The sequence below is a fragment of the Rhinoderma darwinii genome, chromosome 13 (assembly GCF_050947455.1).
Source record: "Rhinoderma darwinii isolate aRhiDar2 chromosome 13, aRhiDar2.hap1, whole genome shotgun sequence".
Lineage (NCBI taxonomy): Eukaryota > Metazoa > Chordata > Amphibia > Anura > Rhinodermatidae > Rhinoderma > Rhinoderma darwinii.
In genome coordinates, this window is record NC_134699.1 from 24,290,709 (window position 1) to 24,312,263 (window position 21,555).

Consider the following 21,555-nt stretch of genomic DNA (forward strand, 5'->3'; position numbering starts at 1 on the left):
ATGTCGCCCTGTAATCTATCCTCCAATTCTGTGAAGTTGGAGGTACTGTATGGGCCCATAGACTTTTATGGGTATCGTGTTACTGCTAAAATTGAATGAAACCTTAGGCGTAAAGGGTAACTAAAGGTTCAAAAAACTTCTGACCTGTCATAGTGACATGTCAGAAGTTTTGATCGGTGGTCTGCGCGCTGCGACCCCCACCGATCACTAAACCGCAGCTGCAGAATTGCTTGGGTAAACGCTGAGCCGCTTAGTTTTTTCTCGGAAAGCTTAGTAATTGGTGTCCAGGCTCAATAGAAAGTCTGACTCCGTACACCAATTGCTTGGCTTTCTGAGAAAAGCCGATCAGAAACGAAGCGGCCATTTAAAAGTGTAGCCGGCTGCTGCTTTACCTAGCGATCGCCGCACTAGCTTAATTTGAAAAATGATTGTCTTCATGAGACATCCCCTTTAAGGCTAGAAATGATCTGATGAGTGGGCAATAACTAGATAACTATTTACAATGATCTTTATAAAAGCATGTGTCAAACACATATTTCCTGTGCTCCTCACCCTGAAAACCGAATCCTATAGTGCGTCGGAGAACATAGTGATGTCAATGAAACGCTTATGAACGGGGTTGAAAATATCCGTGCCCTTTCACGCTTCTAGGACCGGTATGTCGCCTAGCCAGAGGTTTTATACTTTTGGATTGTTGGTTGCTTGTACTTTGGGCCTCTATATTGCTTTACTAGGGTTAGTTGCATTGCAGTTCTGATTTATATATGAGCTGTTACTTTATCTGCTGTAGTAAGGAGAACTGTGCTGAGGATGTTATCCAAAGTTGTCACTGTACATAAATGGAGGAACTCCGCTCAATAAGAGTCGGACCCCCACTATAGCTGGGAATAGAAGGGGGGGGGGGGTGTGTGGTGATCATCCTTCTGTTTGCACCCATTTTTCCACACAAACTACGAATCTAACACAATAACAAAACTGTTAATTTTCAGCAAGCTGTTAGATATTCTCTAGCGGTTTATACCCTCCCCCCTGAGGTGTAATCGCTCCAAAGACCAGGTAGGTTGCACAAGAAATGGCAGTCAGTGAAAAGTAACATCTTTATGATGCGGGTTTCCTACAAGTGCACTTTAACCATTGACTCCAACATTTGTTCTTTGCTGAGGTCTTGAGATATTCAGATTTGGTAGATGTTTACCGGCTGCGATGCCGTTCTTAGTGTTTCTCTAGACTCCTTAGTGATACCTTTTAGGATACACACAGATCTCGTTGTGTCTGGGAGCAGGGGAAATGCCGAATGCTCTCCTGAGATCAGAGGGATAGTAGATTAACCTCTACAGATCAAGTACTGTGTAAATCACTGCAGAGTATTAAACCATGATTCAGCAAACCTGTTCATCACGTCCAAACAGGCAGGCCCATACTAGTATATATCGAATGAAATCTGCATCCCCTCCTTTATAGGGCTAATGCGTCACAAGATTGAGAATGTATGGACAAACGAAATGTCCGCCAAATGTTGCTGGAATAGGAAATGCAACGTGTCCTATGTGGGAGTGGAATGAGATGAACAGGTGAAAGGCAGCAAAATTCTTTCTATAGTTGATGATAAAAGCGCATACAAGAGCTGAGCAGTAATGGCTTAGAATGACCAAAGCTGGCGGTAACGATTAGAAGTACAAATGGGCAAGAAATCCTGTGTTTGGATCATTTAATATCAATTATCGATTTAATAATAATAAGGCCTATACAGTAGAATGGGACTGCCCTTTTATTTAGGAACCATCAAAGATCTTCCCTATCTCTTATACCAACATCTATGATCAGGAGGTGAGCGGTTCAGAGTTGGATTATTTTGGTCTGAGAGATGATGTAATTTTCAAGCCATTAGTGCATCAGGTTATTAAGGAGACCAATGCACTAATGGAGCTTTCTGGCCATGCCAGAGCGCAGAGCTAAGCTGGATTTATATGGTTAGTGATGGGGGGAGGAGAGTTCAGTGTCAGATCTGCAGCATCTTCTGCTCAGAACCGCTGGTGGGTCACTATCGTTCTAGTTCGTGGGTAGATGTAACATATGGCACACACCGGCATCCTCCAGTGACTGCTGGTTATTGGGGATGAGCATCACTTCAGGTTTACTGTCTGAATTGTTCCAAGCTCCATTAACCCACAGTCCTCAATGCTCCTTTTCTACCAGCACATCACAAGTCTAGTCTTGCCACAGACATTCCTTGGTTGGCTGCCAAATGACTTGGACTTGTCAGTGTAAAAATTCCAGCATGCTACACTAACCTGATGGATTTGCTAACCCTTGTTATGTGGGCACCCCTGCATGGATTTGGAACTGTGCCACTTTAAATGCCTGCAGTAACATCCCTAGATGCCTTTCACTTGCAGCAGCGTCTGCCGGTAATGATGCACTAGCAGGGGTTCTGTAATGTCGTACTGATATTGGTGTTTTGTGTCGCTTTCCACGCTTCACTAGCTGTCTATGCCATCATGTCACTTCTATACCCAGTTAGCTCTCAGAGAAGTCAATCATCCTGCTGTATAGCAGAAAGAGTGAGCAAATTCCCACTGCCAGTGACATGAGGATTAAAGTTTCCTGCTGCATCTGCCTAGTGGGAGCAGACTGGCACCATGTGAAGGTGAGCAGGGAAGCGACCACAGACAGGGACGGCCTGCGGATTACATCATATACATTACTTCCCACTGTGCACTGCTTTCATCACTATCTGACTCCGTGTCCAAATGCCATCCGCTGTCCCCTACAGATAGTCAGGAGCTGTCTAGCAATGATGTGCTCTAAAGATGTTCTAAGGCCCCATTCACACTCATAGAATATAATGGGATATATTTAACATGTACGTCATGAAAAGCTCATGGCGTGTACGCTTAACGGATGCCTGTGACGCTTCGACGTCATAAAAAATAATGTATACCGCACACTGTAAGGAATAGCGTAGTCTAATATGCTAGTACATACTTTTATATATTTTTTAAAAGAAGGTATAATGACCTATACCAGCCTGGCGGTGGAACACTCTTGTTCTCCGTCGGCTAATGGAGCCTTATGAAGGCCAATATTGCAGAAAGGGATTATTTACAAAATATTGGATCACAACAGAAGAAAGAAGGAAACCAATTCCTTACGAGAGAAAAAAGAAAATATTAATAATGAACTTAAAAAAATAAATCTGTAATACTGACCTGATATATTTGTGTAAATGCACCCAGAAAAGCTCCTTTTAATTAGCAGTTTCTGCCGTTTCCCACTATGGGCAGAGATTAATCGTGTGCACTTGCCAATTGACTCTCATAGCGAGAGGTAATTATTATATGGCTGCCACGTTTCCTGGCCTGGAAACGTGTCATGGAAAGTCACTTAATCCTGCAATGTAGAAAATATGTGGTAATCAGAAATAACAAGCAGCACAAAGTAAAGGTAAGGGACATGTATAAACAGCGGACGTTTCAGCTTTCCCATAAGATGATGATTTGTAGCTTGTTGCTCGGCTAGCCTCCAGTGCTGACATTTCTGTATAGGGAGGTTTCCGCTGCACAGCGGTGCCATCACAGCTGCCTTGGCCGCTTAGCTGTGCTGACACAATTGCTCTACCAACGAAGACTATTTCATGCACAGCTTAGATGACAATGTCAGCAAAGAGCAGTGTGAAGGGCATGGTCTCACTCAGGATATCTGTCGTATTGTGCTGACATGAGTCTAGAGTATTTCCTAGTGTGCCAGGTATGATCTCAGCGATTCTTTTGATGCCAGCTTAGGCTACAATCACCAGTAGGCTTGGTGCCAGTCTTTTCAGCAGGATTATGCTGCCAATACTGACAATGTCCCTATTGCAGAGGTTCTTGCTTGAAGTCAACACAGAGAGAATCCATTTAGTCTGCAGTAAGGTTGGGGACACATGGGTGCAAGGTCTTAATGGCTTTTTTTTTTTTCTAAAGCAATTGATGTCTGGTGACTTGTTGGGTTTGGAGAGAGCCTCATAATAGAAGCAGATAATTTTGCGCTGTAATAAGGTTGGAATGAGGCCCCTGCCAGCAGTATTATTCGTACGATTGTTCTTTCTTAGCTGCGCTATTTTCTTCTTTAATGGTTCTCCCTTTAAACTTGTTAGAGGTATGCGCTTAGAATAATTCCTTGGACTTTGCGACTGTAAAATTGAAGCTTGTTCCAGAGTTTAAAGGGACAGTCCATGTAAGATAAATACGATCACCATGTATAGCAAGATCATCTTTGTTACGGTTTGTCTTGTTTTTCACACTTCGGATTGAAAAATAACTATCCCAGGGGATGTTTACAGTACGATGCATGTGAATGGGGTTATCATACTTGTGGCATGTAGCTACTTGTCAGAGGTGATGGCAGGGGTAAAGGTATGACTGCGCTCATGGGGTACGTGGTCTGAATAGAGCTACCTAAGATGGGACAATAAACCTGGCACAAGACTTGTACAATTTGTGAATGTAAAACATTAACCTAGATAAATTTGAATATATTATCGAAATCTATGCCTGAAAATTAAATTAAAAGGAAGATGTTGCTTCATGTTCTCATAATCTGGCTTTCTTTTCTCTATTGCAGAAATTCATGCCACAGGATTTAACTATCAAAATGAAGATGAGAAAGTAACTCTGTCCTTCCCCAGTACTTTACAAAAGGGTGAGTATAACATGCTCGCGACAGAGGGTTCTATTGCAGCACTGTAATGATTGGCTGACAGGCACCATGTGGTCACGGCTGCGAGGCTCCATGATTCGAATACAGCGCAAGCTTTTGAATAGTTTTATTTACGAGCTATGGTTTTGCCTATATGTGCCAGCTACTATATAAAGCTACCTATAGACCTTCTGTCACAGATCAGACAATCCGGCAGATTCATGTTCTTGGGTGCTGTCAAATGCTCATAGCTGTCTTTTAGACTGACCATTGAATTGCCAGAATCTCCTATTGCCATGGCACCAAATAACGAATATTTTTTGTCTACCTCTGGGGCTCCATGCCTTTTGGTCAGGTTGCAGACGGGTTGTCCACTTTAAACAATCCCTATGTGTAAAGGCCCTTTTACACTGGGCAATTATCGGGCAGACAAACGTTCATAGAACATTGCAGCGATCAGCAGATGAACGAGCAGCTTCAAAAACGGCTGAAAATCAGATGCTGTTTTCTCAGAAAACCGCTCTAATTTTCATCCGTTTTTGACTCCGCGTGTGAACATACCCTAAGAATGTTTCCTCAGAGATAAGCTGATTACAGGTTGTCCTGCTGCTGAGCCCCAGGCAATCAGCAATAACTTGCGATGGAACCTCCCAGCAGCAAGTGTTCATTTTCCCTGCAGCGCCATCACAGGGAAAATGAAGCATTGCACAGTTCCCATTGAAATCAATTGGCTGTCCATGCAATACATGGACAGGATTGGTCCTCCAGAGATACTATTTTTAACCACTCTGCCCTGGCTAGAAGGTCTGGATCCCAAAACAGGCGACCCCATCTATTTATTCGGAGTTCCCAAATAGCATATTTTGTTTTGTTTTTTTTCTAAATTGGATAACTCCTTAGAGTACTAAATATAAGTCCCCAGACATGTGGTTGTCGTTGTCTTATAGTGTGCACCAGCATCCAATAATATAAATGACACCGTATAGGGATCTCCTCTGTAACTCCGCCTCTGCTCTAACGTTGCTTATTTTGTTTCTGTGTATATGTGTAGGTACTGGGATGCTGAAGATTGATTTTGTTGGGGAGCTAAATGATAAAATGAAAGGATTCTATCGCAGTAAATATGCTACAGCTTCTGGAGAAGTGCGCTATGCTGCAGTCACTCAGTTTGAGGTAAGGAACTGTGGATCCTGCGATTCATTAGAGGGGTCACAGGGTGGTTCTCAAAAGTTAAAGGGGTTTTCAGGCAAGTGAAGTTTTTTTTGTTTTTTTTTAGAAAGGGCTGCAAATGAAATAAACCAAAAAAAGCAGTACTTATCTTTGCCCCTGGCGATCCAGTGCTGTCACCTTCGGTGGTACTCCAGGTGGTTTACATGTATGTAGTATGTAACCGGTGCAGCCAATCAGGGGGGCTCAGTGTTGATAAATCATATTTCCCGCATAATGCCAGGAATTAGACATATGGATGTTGTGCCCTCTGATTGGCTGCAGTGGTCACATGCTACGTGCATGTAAAGAACAACCAGGAGTGCTGCCGGAGCCTCGGCACTGGATCCCGGGGGCAAGGATAAGTAAGTATTACTTTTTTGGTCTATTTTATTTGGACCCTCTAATGAAAAACTTCCCGGTTGACCCCTTTAAATGCCCATTTGTACGGATTTGTGAAGGTTGTCCCATTAGCAACAACCCCTATTCATATGCCCTTTTAGAACTGATGTAACATTACTTTACTCCTGCAGCAGCCCCTGCTGGGGAACTTTAGGGGTGGCAGTTGCTTCCCCCCAGGAAATAATGTCTAACACTTCTAACAGTATTATTTGAAGACATACAGGGAATCCATTACATTGTCACATATGTATGGCTGAAGGAAACTATGTTGGGGGTCCGGCTACTGGAACCCCTGGCATCCAGCTTTTTTTTTCTTTTTTGCACCAGGGATTTCGGGAGTCAGACCTGCAATGATCTGCTTATCACTGGGGTGGCTCTTTAGTAAAGAGATCTCTTCATGATACAATCCCTTTGAAGATCTGAGACCTTTATGTTTATTCAGGCCACTCTAGTTGTTATAATCCTGTGACGTGGAATCTGTCTGTTTTATTTACAGGCCACAGACGCACGCAGAGCTTTCCCCTGCTGGGATGAACCTGCTATCAAGGCAACCTTTGATGTTATTCTGATTGTCCCCAAAGACAGAGTAGCTTTGTCAAACATGGTAAATGTTATGTTGAGTCCTCTTCTGTCTATAGTGCATATTGTAAGCTAATATCTTATTCTTCCTATTAGAGTTTATCCGCTTTCATTTTTCTCATATCTGTACTATGAAATGGTTACCTTCACCCATAACGAGGGATTAGTTGAACAAGAAAAGATTTTGTAACCCTACTCCCCCGATGCTTTGTCCTTATCAGAACACAGCTCAACATAGACTACTCACGTGCGAGAGTGCCAGCACACACACATGTGAAAGTTAAAGGGGTTTTCCCAACTTGGTCATTTGTGGCATATCCACAGGATATGCCATGAATGACCAATAGATGCAGGTCCCACCTCTGGGACCCGCACCTATCTCTAGAAAGGGGCCCCTATTTATGGAAATCCAATAGAAGGGAATGGGAATTATGGAAACCGCATAGCACGGCGAACTACGATATTTCCTTAGCTCCCAACTATCTATTCAGGATGTGGCCAGGGAGCCGAGCAAGGCAGAACCGGTTTAGGGGGCCCCGTTCTAGAGATAAAAGTGGCACCCGCATCTATCAGACCTTTATGGCATATCCCATAGAATTCCCCTAATATTGAGCACTAGTAGTCATTTGCCATTTGTTACACAAACCATAATTTCTGACCAATGAAAATGAGAAACATTGGTCAAAAAGTTGATTTGTCAATGCATTATTTTTTTATTTATTTTTTTACTGGCTGAAGAGGTAACATCTGTGACATTTTATTCGGGCAGTAATCTGCTAGTACAGACATTTTTATTTCAATTTATTTTACTTTAACTGTTATAGTTTCTTTTTTCTCTTACTCTGCATCGTTTTATATTACATTATTTAGAACCTAATTGAGCGCAAGCCATACCCAGAAGACGAGAACCTGGTGGAAATTAAGTTTGCACGCACCCCTGTAATGTCAACCTATCTTGTGGCCTTTGTTGTGGGAGAATATGACTTCGTGGAGACGCGGTCTGCTGATGGAGTGCTGGTCCGAGTTTATACACCAGTTGGAAAAGCAGAGCAAGGAAAATTCGCCTTAGAGGTAAATTTCCATTGGCTACGTTTATGTATTCATTAACTAATATTCAGTCTTTCGCCAACAATTTTTCTCTCTCATTTTAGGTTGCTGCTAAAACTCTGCCTTTCTATAAGGATTACTTCAATGTTCCTTATCCTCTTCCCAAGATTGACCTCATCGCAATTGCAGACTTTGCAGCTGGTAAAGTTTCCACTCACTGGGCTGTGGTACAGATGACGCTGTCATTGTTGTTGTTCCATCGCTCACCTTCTATTTGTTTTTTCACAGGAGCCATGGAGAACTGGGGCCTGGTCACCTACCGGTACGTTTACTGCTTTCCTAGCCTTCTTTCCTGGTAGTGAGGTCAAAGGATCTCCATTGCACAATGGTAACGTTACAGCTGCTCATGATCTAAGCTATATTAAGCTTCCTTAGGATTTAAAGACAACCATACAACTTGGAGAAATGCTGTTTTGCCTCTCCTAGAAAGGTGTGCTGTATTTATTTTATTGACGTGCGCACATTTCTGTGAAGATATTGTACAATACTGCAGGTGACATGCAGTGGTCCGCCTGCAAATGAGTGTGATATAATACAACAGAAAAGCAGCACTGTCGGTCACGTTTCATTCCATCCGACATTCGGCTGCTGTCATTATAAACACTAGGGACCGTACGGGATAAGTAACTGTATGAAGAGTTATAAGATTGACATTGGAGCGCTTGGATGGCTTTTCAACCCCTTTAATACATTGCATTTGGTGGACACTCCTTTAAGAGTTTCTATAGACGTCTAGGCTCGCTAAAGTCCGCTTACTTTAGACGTTGATTTGTGTTTACAATACTTAAGATATTTCCGTTTTATTTTTCTTCTTAGGGAGACTGCACTGCTTATTGATCCTAAGAACTCATGCTCTTCCTCTCGCCAGTGGGTGGCACTAGTGGTGGGACATGAACTGGCACACCAGTGGTTTGGGAATCTAGTTACTATGGTATGTGCTCATTTCATTTTTATTTCCTGTAAAGCTCACTCCATGTCAATCAAAACATAATAAATATAGTAGCCCGTGGGGAGGAACACTCGCTGCAGTTTTATAGTAATGTATGTATACTTGGAGGTGAGTGACTGTATCCAATGTTGGGCGATCAACTTTCTAGCCTGGTATAATATTCTAAGAATTCCTATCGGAATTCCCTCAGTGACCTCACTGTCTTCCATCAGTCCCAAAATACAGAGCTTGATCTGCCTGGACCGAGATAACATACACTCTCTGTATCAAAGCTAATATTCACGATGTGGGAATGTGCCCTATTGGGTCCTTTCTGGAATATGTAGGAGGTGGGCATTCTCCATCACAGCGAGGACAGTTTGCATTTCCTCTAAATCCAACTCTGTGTAACCAGACAGGTGTTCTATATACTCTATGAATTAACAGCATCTGAGAATATCTTTGGGCCTCATTCAAGGATAATCCGGGTGTATTCGCTAATATATCTCCCCCATTGTTCATCAGTTAAAGGCCTCACATCTATCTCCCATTTTGCTCATATATGCAATGAATCTAGGAGGCGCCTATAGATCTTAGAGAATTCCTTTTGTAGTCCCTGTGAGAAGTATCAAGTATAGGATGAGGGGAAACTGTAATATGAGTCATTGTAGCCTGCACCTCCAGGGCATGGCGCAGCTGGAGATACTGGTAGAACAATTTAACGCTGTCCTCGGAGAACAGCTGTGACACTATGAACGTCTGACCGCTCCCAATGGAGAAATCCCTCTAAGGCTTGAACTTCCCCAAGTTTCGGATTTTTCCACTAAGGCGTTAATAAGTTGTTACAAGTTTTCAAGCCCTGCATGTTGCTCTTATGCTACAATTTGAATAACACTAATAACATTGGTATCTCATCTGGAGGTCTGCCCTGAGCCCCAATTTCCAGCAGATACAGAGGTGGCCTCTCCCCATGTCACGCTAACTGTTTCTCCGCTATGTAGGAACTTGTTTCCCATCCCTTCAACTGTGCTGCTAGAAAATAAAGCCAAGGATTGGGCACCGCCAGGCCTCCCTGATCTTTGGCTCGACTCTGATATGCCTTTGTTGTAAATGGAATGTGGCTTCTTCCTCATCTTCCTGCAGCCTCTCTGTAAATATTCACAAACCTCCTCAGCACCCAATAAATTTGTCTACCGTGAATTGAGAGGAGTGGGTGGAGAGCTGCGTCACCGGCAGGGAGAGTGAAAATATTTCTTTTTAACAGACTTTCAGGGAGCCTGAAAGAGCAAAAAAACCGCAGGTATGACCTCATTCACAGCAACATCCGGTACTCCGTTGCTCTGCTCAGTCATCGAAACAGAACAACGAAGATACTACAAGCACCGGATCTATTGCATTACGGACACCATCGGTGCCTGATGGAACCCCTTGACTTTAAGGGATTCTGCTGGGTTTTCTCCGTGGTGTGATTTACTCTATTTTGTCTGGCATTTTTTACCGTTTCTGTGACGGAGGCCCCTAACGGAGGCCCCTAACGGAGGCCCCTAACGGAGGCCCCTGAAACCATTTCTGGCTTCAGTACACTAGGTATGCTTAATTCTCTAATGGTTTCTCGGAACAGCAAAAATAACGTCCGTAAATTAGTATATTCTGCAGTGGTCCTGTCCTGTAAAGGTTAACCGTTTTACATCCTATTATATTTTGTCTCTGGCAGGAATGGTGGACCCACTTGTGGCTAAATGAAGGCTTTGCCTCTTGGATTGAATACCTCTGTGTGGATCATTGCTTCCCAGAATATGATATATGGACGCAGTTTGTCTCTGCCGATTACACTCGCGCTCAAGAACTGGACGCACTGGAAAATAGTCACCCGATTGAGGTACTGGCATTGATGTTAAATAATAATTTTTTTGGGGCTTTTGATATAGATAAACAATGGCTTCACCCAAAACTAATTTAACATCCTACTTTCTTTATTACAGTTTCTGCCTTAATGTATCCTCAACTTCATATTTTGTGCAACTTTCTAACAGAATGGGGCACATTAGTGTCACGCTTCACATAGAAAAGAGTCTTGAATTTTGCCACAATTTGTGTCACGATTAGGAAACAAATGCATGATATATTTGGAATTACTTGTGACAGACATTTTACATAACTCTCTTCGTTATGCCAAGTATTGGATGTAGTGAAGTAACATTTGAAAGTTGTTTTTTATGCTCCTTTTGGGTGCCTTTTTTTTTTTTTTTTTTTTTTTCAAATGTCAAATTTATAACCGGTACTGTGCTATAATCCCAATCATAAGGTTCGCTCCAATCCAGGAGGGAGAGCCACAATATAAGAAGCGTTTTACCATACCGGGAAAAACACTTAAAAATGGCACTGTGAAATTACTACACCCTAGTGGTTGAATGTGACGATAGTACCCTTATGTAGTAGAGATTAGGTAACTGTATGTATTATTTTTGTGTTTGTTTTTTTTTAATTTATTTTTTTAAATAAAGCAACGAAGTGTGTTTTTTTTATTTCTATTTAGGTCAATGTGGGCCATCCCTCTGAAGTGGATGAAATATTTGATGCCATATCCTACAGCAAAGGAGCATCTGTTATTCGTATGCTACATGATTATATTGGAGATGAGGTGAGTCTTTTTTTTTTTTTTTTTTTGGAAAGTTATCTGGTATTGGAGTGGATAGAAACCCCTTGCTTTAAAAAATCTTTTAAATCGCTTTGGCAAAGTAACATGGTTCTATCTTTTTTTAATGAACTTCTAGTTTAATGGACATTAAAAATCAACTAGAGGAACAGAAGTGAAATAAATTTAAAGGGATTCTCCAGGACTTTTTTTTTAATGGCCTATCCTTAGGATAGGTCTTCAATATCAGATCGGTGGGGGTCCGAGTCCCGACACGCCTGCCTATCCGCTGACTGATAATCCTCTCCGCCTCTTCGTAGTTTACCATGCACATCGCCGTGCACTTTTGTAGTTGTGCCTGGGATTTAAGTCCCAGTCCCATTCAAGTTAATGGAACTGAGCTGCAATCCCAGGGACAGCTTCTACGGAAGTGTACGGCGCTACGCCTTGTAAACATTGAAGAGGCAATAGCGTCCATCACTGCGGCCCCTTAAGTCTGCTGATCGGCGAAGATGCTGTGACCTATCCTAAAGATAAGCCATCAATAAAAAAAGTTCCAGGGAATCCCTTTAATGTTTTTCAGGGGTCAGCAACCTTAGGCACACCTTAGGCTGTTGTATAAAAAAACAAAAATAACTACGACTCCTAGCATGAACTGGCGGCCAAAGCCTTTATTGTTACAGCCAAAGGCATGCCCGGGCATGCTGGGAGTTGTAGTTTCACAACAGCTGGAGTGCCAAAAGTTGCCGACCCCTGGTTTATTTTGTTAGCCATAATCCACATACATCGCAATATTTTTAACAATTCACTAAATAGCTGGAACGCTTCCCCCAGCACTGACTGCTGATCACAAAGGATTCCGCTAGCAGCATCACCTTTGATCTGAACTTTAATATGAGAGAGGGTTATTCAAAAACATTTTTTTTTCCATCACTGCTTGTAGAATTCACTTTTTTTTTTTTTTTTTTTTTTTTTACGAACGTAGGACTTCCGTAAAGGCATGAACCAATACCTCATCAAATTCCAGGAGAAGAATGCTGCTACAGGTATTTCATGGCCCTGCATGTTGCTAACCATTTCTTAAATTATAGTGATGCCTCCACCCAAACCTACCTTCCCTTTTCCACTCAGCTCCCCTCGCACAGCTGTAAAATGAGTGCTCTTTTCTGCAGAGGACCTATGGGAGTCTCTTGAGCAAGCCAGTGGGAAGCCAATTGCTGCTGTTATGAGTACATGGACCAAGCAGATGGGTTTCCCATTAATCTATATGGAATCAGAGCAGGTAACTAGACCTTTAGGAATGTGTTGTGCCGCATGAAGCTCCCTGTTGTATGTCCGTCATCGCTCTCCAGTGAACCTGCTTTGCTCAATGATATATATGTAATGGTTGTAATAGGGGAGGTGGGAGAAGGGCATGATAATAATTCTTTGTTTTTCAGAAAGACGACACACGGATATTAAAGCTGTCACAAAAGAAGTTCTGTGCCAGTGGGCCGCATAATGGTAAGACTTTCCAGGCTTTTTTTTTTCTTTTGCCCCTTCTGGTCCATGAGCGGCCCTAAACATGGCTACAGTAGCAGTCTCACCTGATCACATTTTGCAGACAATACTGCACACCTGTACAGTACTGTCATTGTAGTCTCACGTGTGCTTTTCTGGAGCTGCTCAAAGCTATCCTACCTTTCTTTCTTCCTATTTCTCTTATCTCCTTTATTCTCCCGATGATAGGTTGGCTGGTAAGCCTCCAGCCCCTCTCTCCATATAACATCCTCCTATTGCCCTCGCTCAGGTGAGGAGAGCCCCCTTTGGATGGTACCGATCAGCATCTGCACCAGTGAATCCCCAGCCTCCGCTAAATTGAGATTACTAATGGACAAGCCAGAGATGACTGTTGTTCTAGAAGGTGTGACCTCAGACGAGTGGGTTAAGGTGAGCCTAAATGTCTTGCATAACTGGAACATTGTATGTCTTAGCCGCAGGTCGTGAAAGCCGCCTCCTACTGGTGATGTCATCTACAAGGTGGGAACAATACTGTCCTCTGATGGTATGACTTATAAATGATACTTTGCCAACTGAGGTTTTTTTTCACCATCTTTCTCAAATTGCACTCCTCAGAAAGAACATACCTGTAGCTTGAAATTGTTAATGTTCCTCATTTGCTAACTGGATTATATCTCAAGTCCCTTCAGAATTTCTCAAATCTCCTTTACATGCTTCACTCTGCTCTAATCCAACCTAGCTAAATCCGGGCACCGTTGGTTTCTACCGCACTCAGTACAGCCCTTCTATGCTGGAATGTTTGTTGCCTGGTATTCGAGATCTCTCCCTTCAGCCAGTGGACAGGCTAGGCCTGCAGAATGATCTGTTTTCCTTGGTGAGTATGGTGGTGAAATTACAGTATTGTTTTTGCAATATTTGCCCTCTGTCTTTGTGTTGCTACAATAGGTGAAACCGTCTACTTTCCCAGTATCATTTGTGTGTGTCCCTCCTTCAGGCGCGAGCCGGCATCATCAGCACGGTTGAAGTCCTTAAAGTCATGGAGGCCTTTGTGAATGAACCTAATTACACTGTATGGAGCGACTTGAGCTGTAATCTAGGGATCCTGTCCACACTCTTATCTCACACAGAGTTCCACGAGGAGATTCAAGGTTTCATCAGAGAGATCTTCTCACCGATTGGGCAACGTTTAGGCTGGGACCCCAAACCTGGGGAGGGTAGGTTATAAATATTTTTAGTTCTGCAAAGCATTAGAGTTCAGGCCCTTTTACACGGGCCAATGATCAGGCAAACGAGTGTTCATAACGCTCGTTCCCGATCATTGCCCTATGTATACAGGCCAACTATCAGTCGACCGACCAAACGCTCATTCATCGGCTGATCGTATAGTTTATGCAGCAATAAATATTATGATTGTCCGCAGCACAATCCCTGTGTAGACATGATGCCAATGTATGGGGACGAACGACCGTAATAACGATCGCTTGACTCCATACATTACGAAGCATTGTTCCTTGTGAAAGAGCAAATGAGCGCCGATCAACTAGCTGCTTTGATAGGCGCTCGTTTTCACTGTCTATATCAAGACATGTAATAGGACCCTTATTCTTCTAATACACCATAGTTTAAAGGGGTTGTTCAGGACTGTTTTTCTCAACTATTGAGCTGAGCTGCAAGACATAAGCCATGTTTCTCTAATCCTGTACAACCCTCAACTATTTTCTTGCGGCAGCCTATAAGCTGCTGCCAATTGTCCATTAAAATAAATATGCATGATCATTCCAGTAACGCTTGCATGTTTATGAGAAGGTGGAAGATGGCTGTCTGTACCGACTGCTTTTTAATGTGTATGGCCTACTTTTATAATGTGTAGCTGTCAAAATAAATTATGAAAAACAGCAGTTTGTGCTGACATCTAGTGGCCAAGCAGGCTTCATTGCAGATGGGTTAAAGAAAAAAATAAACTTTTCTTTTTCAGTCTACAGTGAAATTGAATGTCATGACTTCATTATTACTAGTAGGCAAAATAAGTAATGAGATCTATTGTGCAAAATGCTATATGTAGAGAATATGTGGGGGGAGGAAGATGTTAACCGGGTGAGGGATAAGGAAGGAGGGGGCGCACAACAGATCAAATATGCACGCAGCGGCTGCAATATCAAGCATAAGGAACTGACCACTTGTAAGGGTAGAAGGACCTCAATAAAAGGTATATTGTATTGATCGAAACTTTTTTGCAGGCTGAAGAAATCTACTTCAGAGTTCCTTCAGGAATTTTGAGGCCGACTTTGAACTGTCTGCGTTTTTTTTTTTCGGCGTTTTTCGCCGCGGCCGTTGTAGCGAATGCAAGAACCACAGGCAAAAAACGCTGCGAAATATGCTCAAACAATGACGTGCCGTTTTTTTGTGTTTTTACACCTCAAGCGATGAAAAGCCGCCCGAGGGGGAAAAAACGCCTCTGCCTCTCATGGAAATCAATGGGGGGGGGGGGGCGATTTTGGACATATTTTGGCGCGGTTTCCGCATCAAAATTAGCACCAGAAAACTGTGAACAGGGCCTTAAAGCGCTCCTTGTCTGCTTTTAAGAGATGGTAAGGGGAGATTTCTAGGAGCGAAACAAAGCATAATACAAAATGAATGTACAGTTATTGAATTGGAAGGGTAAGCTAAACATCATTTTTGGCGATGCTGTCCCTACTGTAGCAGTTTTATTCATGTTAATATTACTTTCCTCCATAGGACACTTGGACGCACTGTTGAGGGGGCTTGTTTTAGGAAAGCTGGGAAAAGCTGGACATAAACCTACCCTGGATGAAGCACGTAGCAGATTTAAGGACCATGTAGAAGGAAAGAACACTCTGAGTGCTGACCTTAGGAGCCCGGTTAGTTATTTTTTATTACTGCACCTTTTTCTCCAAAATCACAACACCTACTTACACCAGGATCTATATTCACAGGTTTATGTGACTGTGCTAAAGCATGGAGACACCACAACATTGGATACCATGCTGAAGGTGTGTTTTAATAAAGTCATTACTATAATGTAACCTTAAGGATCTGTTCACACAACATTTAAGGCAGACGTAGTGGGTGTGTGTGTGGGTGTGTCACAGCGCACAGATCATCACTCACAATCTAAATTCCCTATATCAAACACACTAGGGACAATTTAATCGGAGTCTGATTACCCTTTTTTTGTAATAGGAGGAAACTGAAAATTATGATACTAACATTCTCGCGAACATGAAGCAAACCAGATCACGATCAGAAGTAGAGCTAGACTAGGAAGAGCCAAGATACGAGTAGTGCATCAGTGCGCAATCAAAGGGGTTGCCCAGGACTAGAAAACATGGCTGCTTTCTTCTAGAAACACTGCCACACTTGTTCATGGGTTGTATCTGTTGCTGCAGCTCAGCTCTATTAAAGTGAATAGGGATGATCTGCAATACCCCACACAACCTGCAGACAGGTGTGGAGCTGTTTTTAGGAAGAAATCATCATGTTTTTCTAATCCTGGACAACCTTGGAAACGGACATTGAAGGAGTCCTCCGCATCCATCACACGGCTGGACACGCAGGGGGGGCCAAGCTGCTCAGAACAGTTTATTATTGATCTTCTTCGATATTGCCACCATAGAATTTGCTATTGGCATGATCAGTATATGTTGCTAAGCATCATTTACGTTCACACAAGGCATTGCTGTCTAGCTCGTGGCCCTTGCTACTGCCAAAACAAATATACTGTAAGGGTTTGTTCACATGGCATGAATTCTTCCTAGGTAAATCTGCAGTGGATTTATTTTTAGTAAATGTGCGTTTGAAACTCCTGATTTCTGCAGCAGAATAGCCCCATTCAGTAGAACTAATCCACAACTTTCCTATCCATGATGAACATGCTGGAATCTGTCCCTAAATTTGGAAAGAATCCTCAACGTGTAAACCTTGCCTTAGAGATCTGAGAGGAGTCACTGGATGGTTATGTGGTATTGGCCAAATACAACTTCTGAATTCTACTTAAAATGTTTGCTGCCCCATGTGACCTCTAAAACCTGTTAAGTTAAACTAAAATATTCCATAATGGTGGAGAAATCTTGGCTTAACATGTGTTACTACGGCTTCTAATCCGACTGTTAGCTCCACAAACAAGCTGACATGCAGGAGGAAAAAAACAGGATCGAGAGAGTTCTTGGAGCCATTTCTTCTCCGGAGTTAATCCAGAAGGTGCTAAGTTTTTCACTTTCGGTAAGTTTATCGTTTCTGTTCTCCCCCCCCCCCCCCCCCCCCCACAGCAGCAGCTGCTTCATGGTTTTTAGAGCACATCCGATTTCGAGGATAGAATATTGGTGACCAGCAAGGTCCTTATTTTTGCTTTCTAGGAAGAGGTACGTCCTCAGGACACAGTGTCTGTAATTGGAGGTGTCGCTGGAGCCAGCAAGCAAGGCAGAAAATCTGCATGGACCTTTGTGAAGGAAAACTGGGAGGAATTGTATAACCGGTACCAAGGTGGCTTCCTTATCTCCCGACTCATAAAAGTATGAACATTTCTTGCTTTCATAGTGGCTTATTGCTTCATTACAAGCAGGTGGCATAGGTAGTGTTTTCTGGCTAACAAATTTTTGTTCTTCTCCTTTAGGTATCTCTGGATGGCTTTGCTAGTGAAAAAATGGCGGCAGAGATCAAGGTAAGCGGTTCATGTAATCTGGTGATTAAAAGAGGCTCTGTCACCACATTATAAGTGCCCTATCTCCTACATAATCTGATTGGCGCTGTAATGTAGAGAACAGCAGTGGTTTTTATTTTGAAAAACGATTATTTTTGAGCAAGTTATGAGCTAGTTTAGATTTATGCTAATGAGTTTCTCAATGGACAACTGGGTGTGTTTTTACTTTTTACCAACTGGGTGTTGTACAGAAAAGTGTATGACGCTGACCAATCAGCGTCCTGCACTTCTCATTGTTCCAGCCCAGCATGATCCACAGCACAGTGTGATTGTGCAGTGAAAGAAGTAAACGCGCCCAGATGTTACAAACACAATACACGCCCAGTTGTCCATTAGAAAGGCTCATTTGCATAAATATAAAATTGCTCACAACTTAGCCAAAAATTATTATTTTTTAAAAAACACGTTACTGTTACCTACATTGCAGCGCCGATCACATGCAATAGGAGATGGGGGATTTGATAATCTGGTGACAGAGCCTTTTTAACATGAACTAACTGAGGTCATCTTCCTTGTGTGCTGAATTATTTGACTTGGGAAAAAATTTAATATTTAGGGTAGGATAAAATAATATAGTGCTTTAAGACCTGTAAGTCTGCTGTAGATTAAATTGCGTTCCATAGCGTCCATTTTTTTAAAATCCAATAATGCAATTGTTCAGTAGTACAGTGCTTGGTAGGAGAGGTACATTTTTCTGTCTGTACAGTGACTCTTGTAAACACTACATCTTACACAATGCACCACATCAAAGAATGGACTTTGCAGGGGTCCGTAACATTTGGCACTCCAGCTGTTTTGAAGCTACAATTCCCAGCATGCCCTGACAGCCAAATGCTTATTTATTCCTGCCAAAAGCTATCGTGGCATGCTGGGAGTTGTAGTTTCACAGCAGCTGGAGTATTTACAAACAACTGGTATAGATGCTTGGCTTTCAGGTTAACCTATACTCTAAGACCTACTGTGTAATAGAATAGTAGCAACATTTTTAAACAAATTTTGAATGCTCGCCCCCCCCCACCCCCCCCAGGTGTGTGTGTTCTCGCAGCCAATGCCTTGTGCAGGTAGAAGACACAAGTGGTTGTTTTTAGTAAAAGATTGGACTGACGCCTTGTCCTCTCAAAGTGACAGCTAAAATTCTCTTCAGTCACAAAAAATGGTAAACACTGCACATTGCTCAAAATGGTCACGAGCCTGTCGCATGGGGAGAGTGAACTGTGTCCTTCCAGCATTCTTCTGTATGCAGATCACTCTTAGGCTACTTCCACATCTGCATCAGTGCTCCGTTCCGTCAGTTTTTCGTCAGAACGGGACCCGGACTGACGGAAACCATAGGTTTCAGTTTCCGTCACCATTGATTTCAAATAGTCTACTACGCTATTGATTCCGTCAAAACGACGGAACCCTTGCACAACGAAGACTATTGGAATCCATTGGCACCGGGTCTGTCACCTTTGAATTCAATGGTGATGGAAACGGAAACCTATGGTTTCTGTTTGTCAGTCAGGGTCCCGTTCTGATGGAACTTCGGAACGGAGCCCTGACGCAGATGTGAAGGAAGCCTTAGTTATCCAATGGCCTGCATCCATACTATTATCCATACAAAAATAATCTTTGAATGCTTTGCCTTAAATTATTTATTTATTTTTTTTCAGGCGTTCTTCGATGCTCATCCAGCGCCCTCTGCTGAGCGTACAGTGCAACAGTGCTGTGAAAATATCCTACTGAATTCTGCCTGGCTGAAGAGAGATGCAGATGCTATGCATCAGTATCTACTGCTGCGCAAGTCGCCCTCCTCTACAGTGTGATTGCGCACAGTGATTCCCATCCGCCTGCTCTTTCACCGCCCCAACAGGCTAAACCCTAGGCCCCCTGCTATGGGAGGCTATGTACCCGTCCTCCCTTATCCCTCAACACCCTTACCACCCACTGGGAAGCTGGTGCAAAAAAAACGATAAAATGTAAAAAAAAAAAAATACGAAAGCTCCCATCGAATCCAGCTCCGTTCCCAATCCACTCCTTAGGGGTTTTATTAAATTGCTAAGTCGAATCTGTATATATGATAGAAGTAGCATCAAGCTGCTAACTGTGAATCTCCCAGGTGCCCTTTCCATGGATATTCGGAGAGTAGACGGGGGAGAAGAAAGTTTCTGTAGACTCCTGTGAGGTAGAGGTATCAAACACCAGTGTAGAGGGTTATTTTTCAGTAAGCGGGCCGCAACTTGACGAGTTATCACAGTGTGCATTAGCCAAGGCCATTAATGGAAGGTGGCTGGGTATAGACGGAACTTTTTTTTTATTTTTTCTTTATTTTCTGGTGAGGGCTTTTCACTTCATGTTTGGTCCTAAATTACCTCTTGTATCCTCCCACATCAGAAAATTGTACTTGTTTGCTGCCTGTTGTCTGTTCTGACGTTATACCCCTTGTTCTGGAAGGAGTAATTAATGCGGGACTGTGTGCACTCACACTGATCTCCTGCCCACCACCCTGTACTTCTGTGGCCTGGGCCGGTACTGGAGAGTCCTGCATTGTGGAGGTCTGTTTAGTACTGTACTGATCTATACTGTAGACTTCTTTTCCTACCTGTGCTGGAAATATTAAGGTGCAGGCACTGTGCCCATGTTCTTGATGTTTTCTCCCAGCTTTCCGCCCTAATTAATTTCTAGGTTATACCCACATTCTGGGTTTGTGCAGTCTAATGGCATAGTGGCAGGGCCGTGGGCCTTGCTTCTGGGACATGCTTACCGGAGTCTTCTCTTGTGCTATTGTTTTAAAACAAAAAGGAGTAATTAAAAAAAAAAAAATATGTAAAAAAAAGACAAAAAAAAAGTTGGCGTTAATAAAAACAATGTGAGTGTGTAATGAAAGAGTGGTCGTGACTTTCTGTTATCAGTATTTTATTGTCCATGATAAATAGATGCACGTATATTTGTGCATTTTGGCTCGTTCATTTTGATCCTAATTCACTCTCGATATGTATGACTTCGTTGCTGTTACAAATAACACACCACAAATAAACCAATGGTTCAATGAATGCGGAATGAATCAAGAGCCCCCCCCAAAAACAATATCTGGAAGCTGTGACTGCATAGTTTCCTGTACTGTACCTTTTTAATTTGACAATGTGCCAGTTTCACTATCTGATCCAGGTCAAAAAATGGTGGCAGACTGGTAAGTAAAAGTTGTCCTGATTTGTAATACGGCACCCATTGTCTTTGGGGCCAAACTGTACATCCCCCTATGTCTTCAATTTCATAGAGGTTTTTTCTTTTGTATTCATATGGAATCCGACCCAAAAAAGGTGGCTTGTTCCAGCTGTGGGGACTCCATATACCGTGACATAGGCTCTGTGTACACAGCTGTGCACATGTGCCCTTACAATGTTTTTGGCGATTTAAGATGTAAGGGCCTGTTCACATCAGTGTTGGCTTTCCGTTCCGGGGTTCCGTCTGAGGTTTCCGTCGTGGAACCCTGCAACGGAAAGTCAAACGGAAACCACAGCTTCCGTCTGCATCACCATTGATATCAATGGTGATGGAAACCTTGCTAATGGTTTCCGTTTGTCCCCGTTCCAGCAGGTTTCTGTTTTTTTGACTGAATCAATAGCGCAGTCGATTACAGGGTTGCATGAACGGAAAGCGATCAGTGATGTGAACAGGCCCTAAGAAGAACCGTGTGGGGGTCTGGGTGTTGCAGTCGAATGTTTCCTTCTAATGGAAACTGATCCACGTTTTTGGCACAAAACAAATTGACCTTAGGGCGGAAGGTGCTAACAAGAACACTGATATACTGTTCGTCAATGTATT

General features: G+C 42.7%; 1 protein-coding gene across 1 annotated transcript in view; it reads left to right on the top strand.

Annotated features, from left to right (window-relative positions):
* NPEPPS (aminopeptidase puromycin sensitive) overlaps nucleotides 1-20,616 on the top strand; it is a 33,664-nt gene extending 13,048 nt beyond the window's left edge. The window contains exons 3-23 of the mRNA XM_075845588.1: nucleotides 4,603-4,680; nucleotides 5,729-5,850; nucleotides 6,782-6,889; nucleotides 7,735-7,935; nucleotides 8,016-8,112; nucleotides 8,200-8,233; nucleotides 8,788-8,902; nucleotides 10,614-10,778; nucleotides 11,436-11,540; nucleotides 12,520-12,580; nucleotides 12,707-12,816; nucleotides 12,974-13,037; nucleotides 13,324-13,463; nucleotides 13,774-13,908; nucleotides 14,029-14,248; nucleotides 15,771-15,913; nucleotides 15,989-16,045; nucleotides 17,166-17,273; nucleotides 17,408-17,563; nucleotides 17,665-17,712; nucleotides 19,404-20,616. Of these exons, the coding sequence (XP_075701703.1) occupies nucleotides 4,603-4,680; nucleotides 5,729-5,850; nucleotides 6,782-6,889; nucleotides 7,735-7,935; nucleotides 8,016-8,112; nucleotides 8,200-8,233; nucleotides 8,788-8,902; nucleotides 10,614-10,778; nucleotides 11,436-11,540; nucleotides 12,520-12,580; nucleotides 12,707-12,816; nucleotides 12,974-13,037; nucleotides 13,324-13,463; nucleotides 13,774-13,908; nucleotides 14,029-14,248; nucleotides 15,771-15,913; nucleotides 15,989-16,045; nucleotides 17,166-17,273; nucleotides 17,408-17,563; nucleotides 17,665-17,712; nucleotides 19,404-19,556 (2,420 nt within the window). The 3' untranslated portion in view covers nucleotides 19,557-20,616. The remainder of the gene's footprint in view (nucleotides 1-4,602; nucleotides 4,681-5,728; nucleotides 5,851-6,781; nucleotides 6,890-7,734; nucleotides 7,936-8,015; nucleotides 8,113-8,199; nucleotides 8,234-8,787; nucleotides 8,903-10,613; nucleotides 10,779-11,435; nucleotides 11,541-12,519; nucleotides 12,581-12,706; nucleotides 12,817-12,973; nucleotides 13,038-13,323; nucleotides 13,464-13,773; nucleotides 13,909-14,028; nucleotides 14,249-15,770; nucleotides 15,914-15,988; nucleotides 16,046-17,165; nucleotides 17,274-17,407; nucleotides 17,564-17,664; nucleotides 17,713-19,403) is intronic.
* Nucleotides 20,617-21,555: the final 939 nt, after the last annotated feature.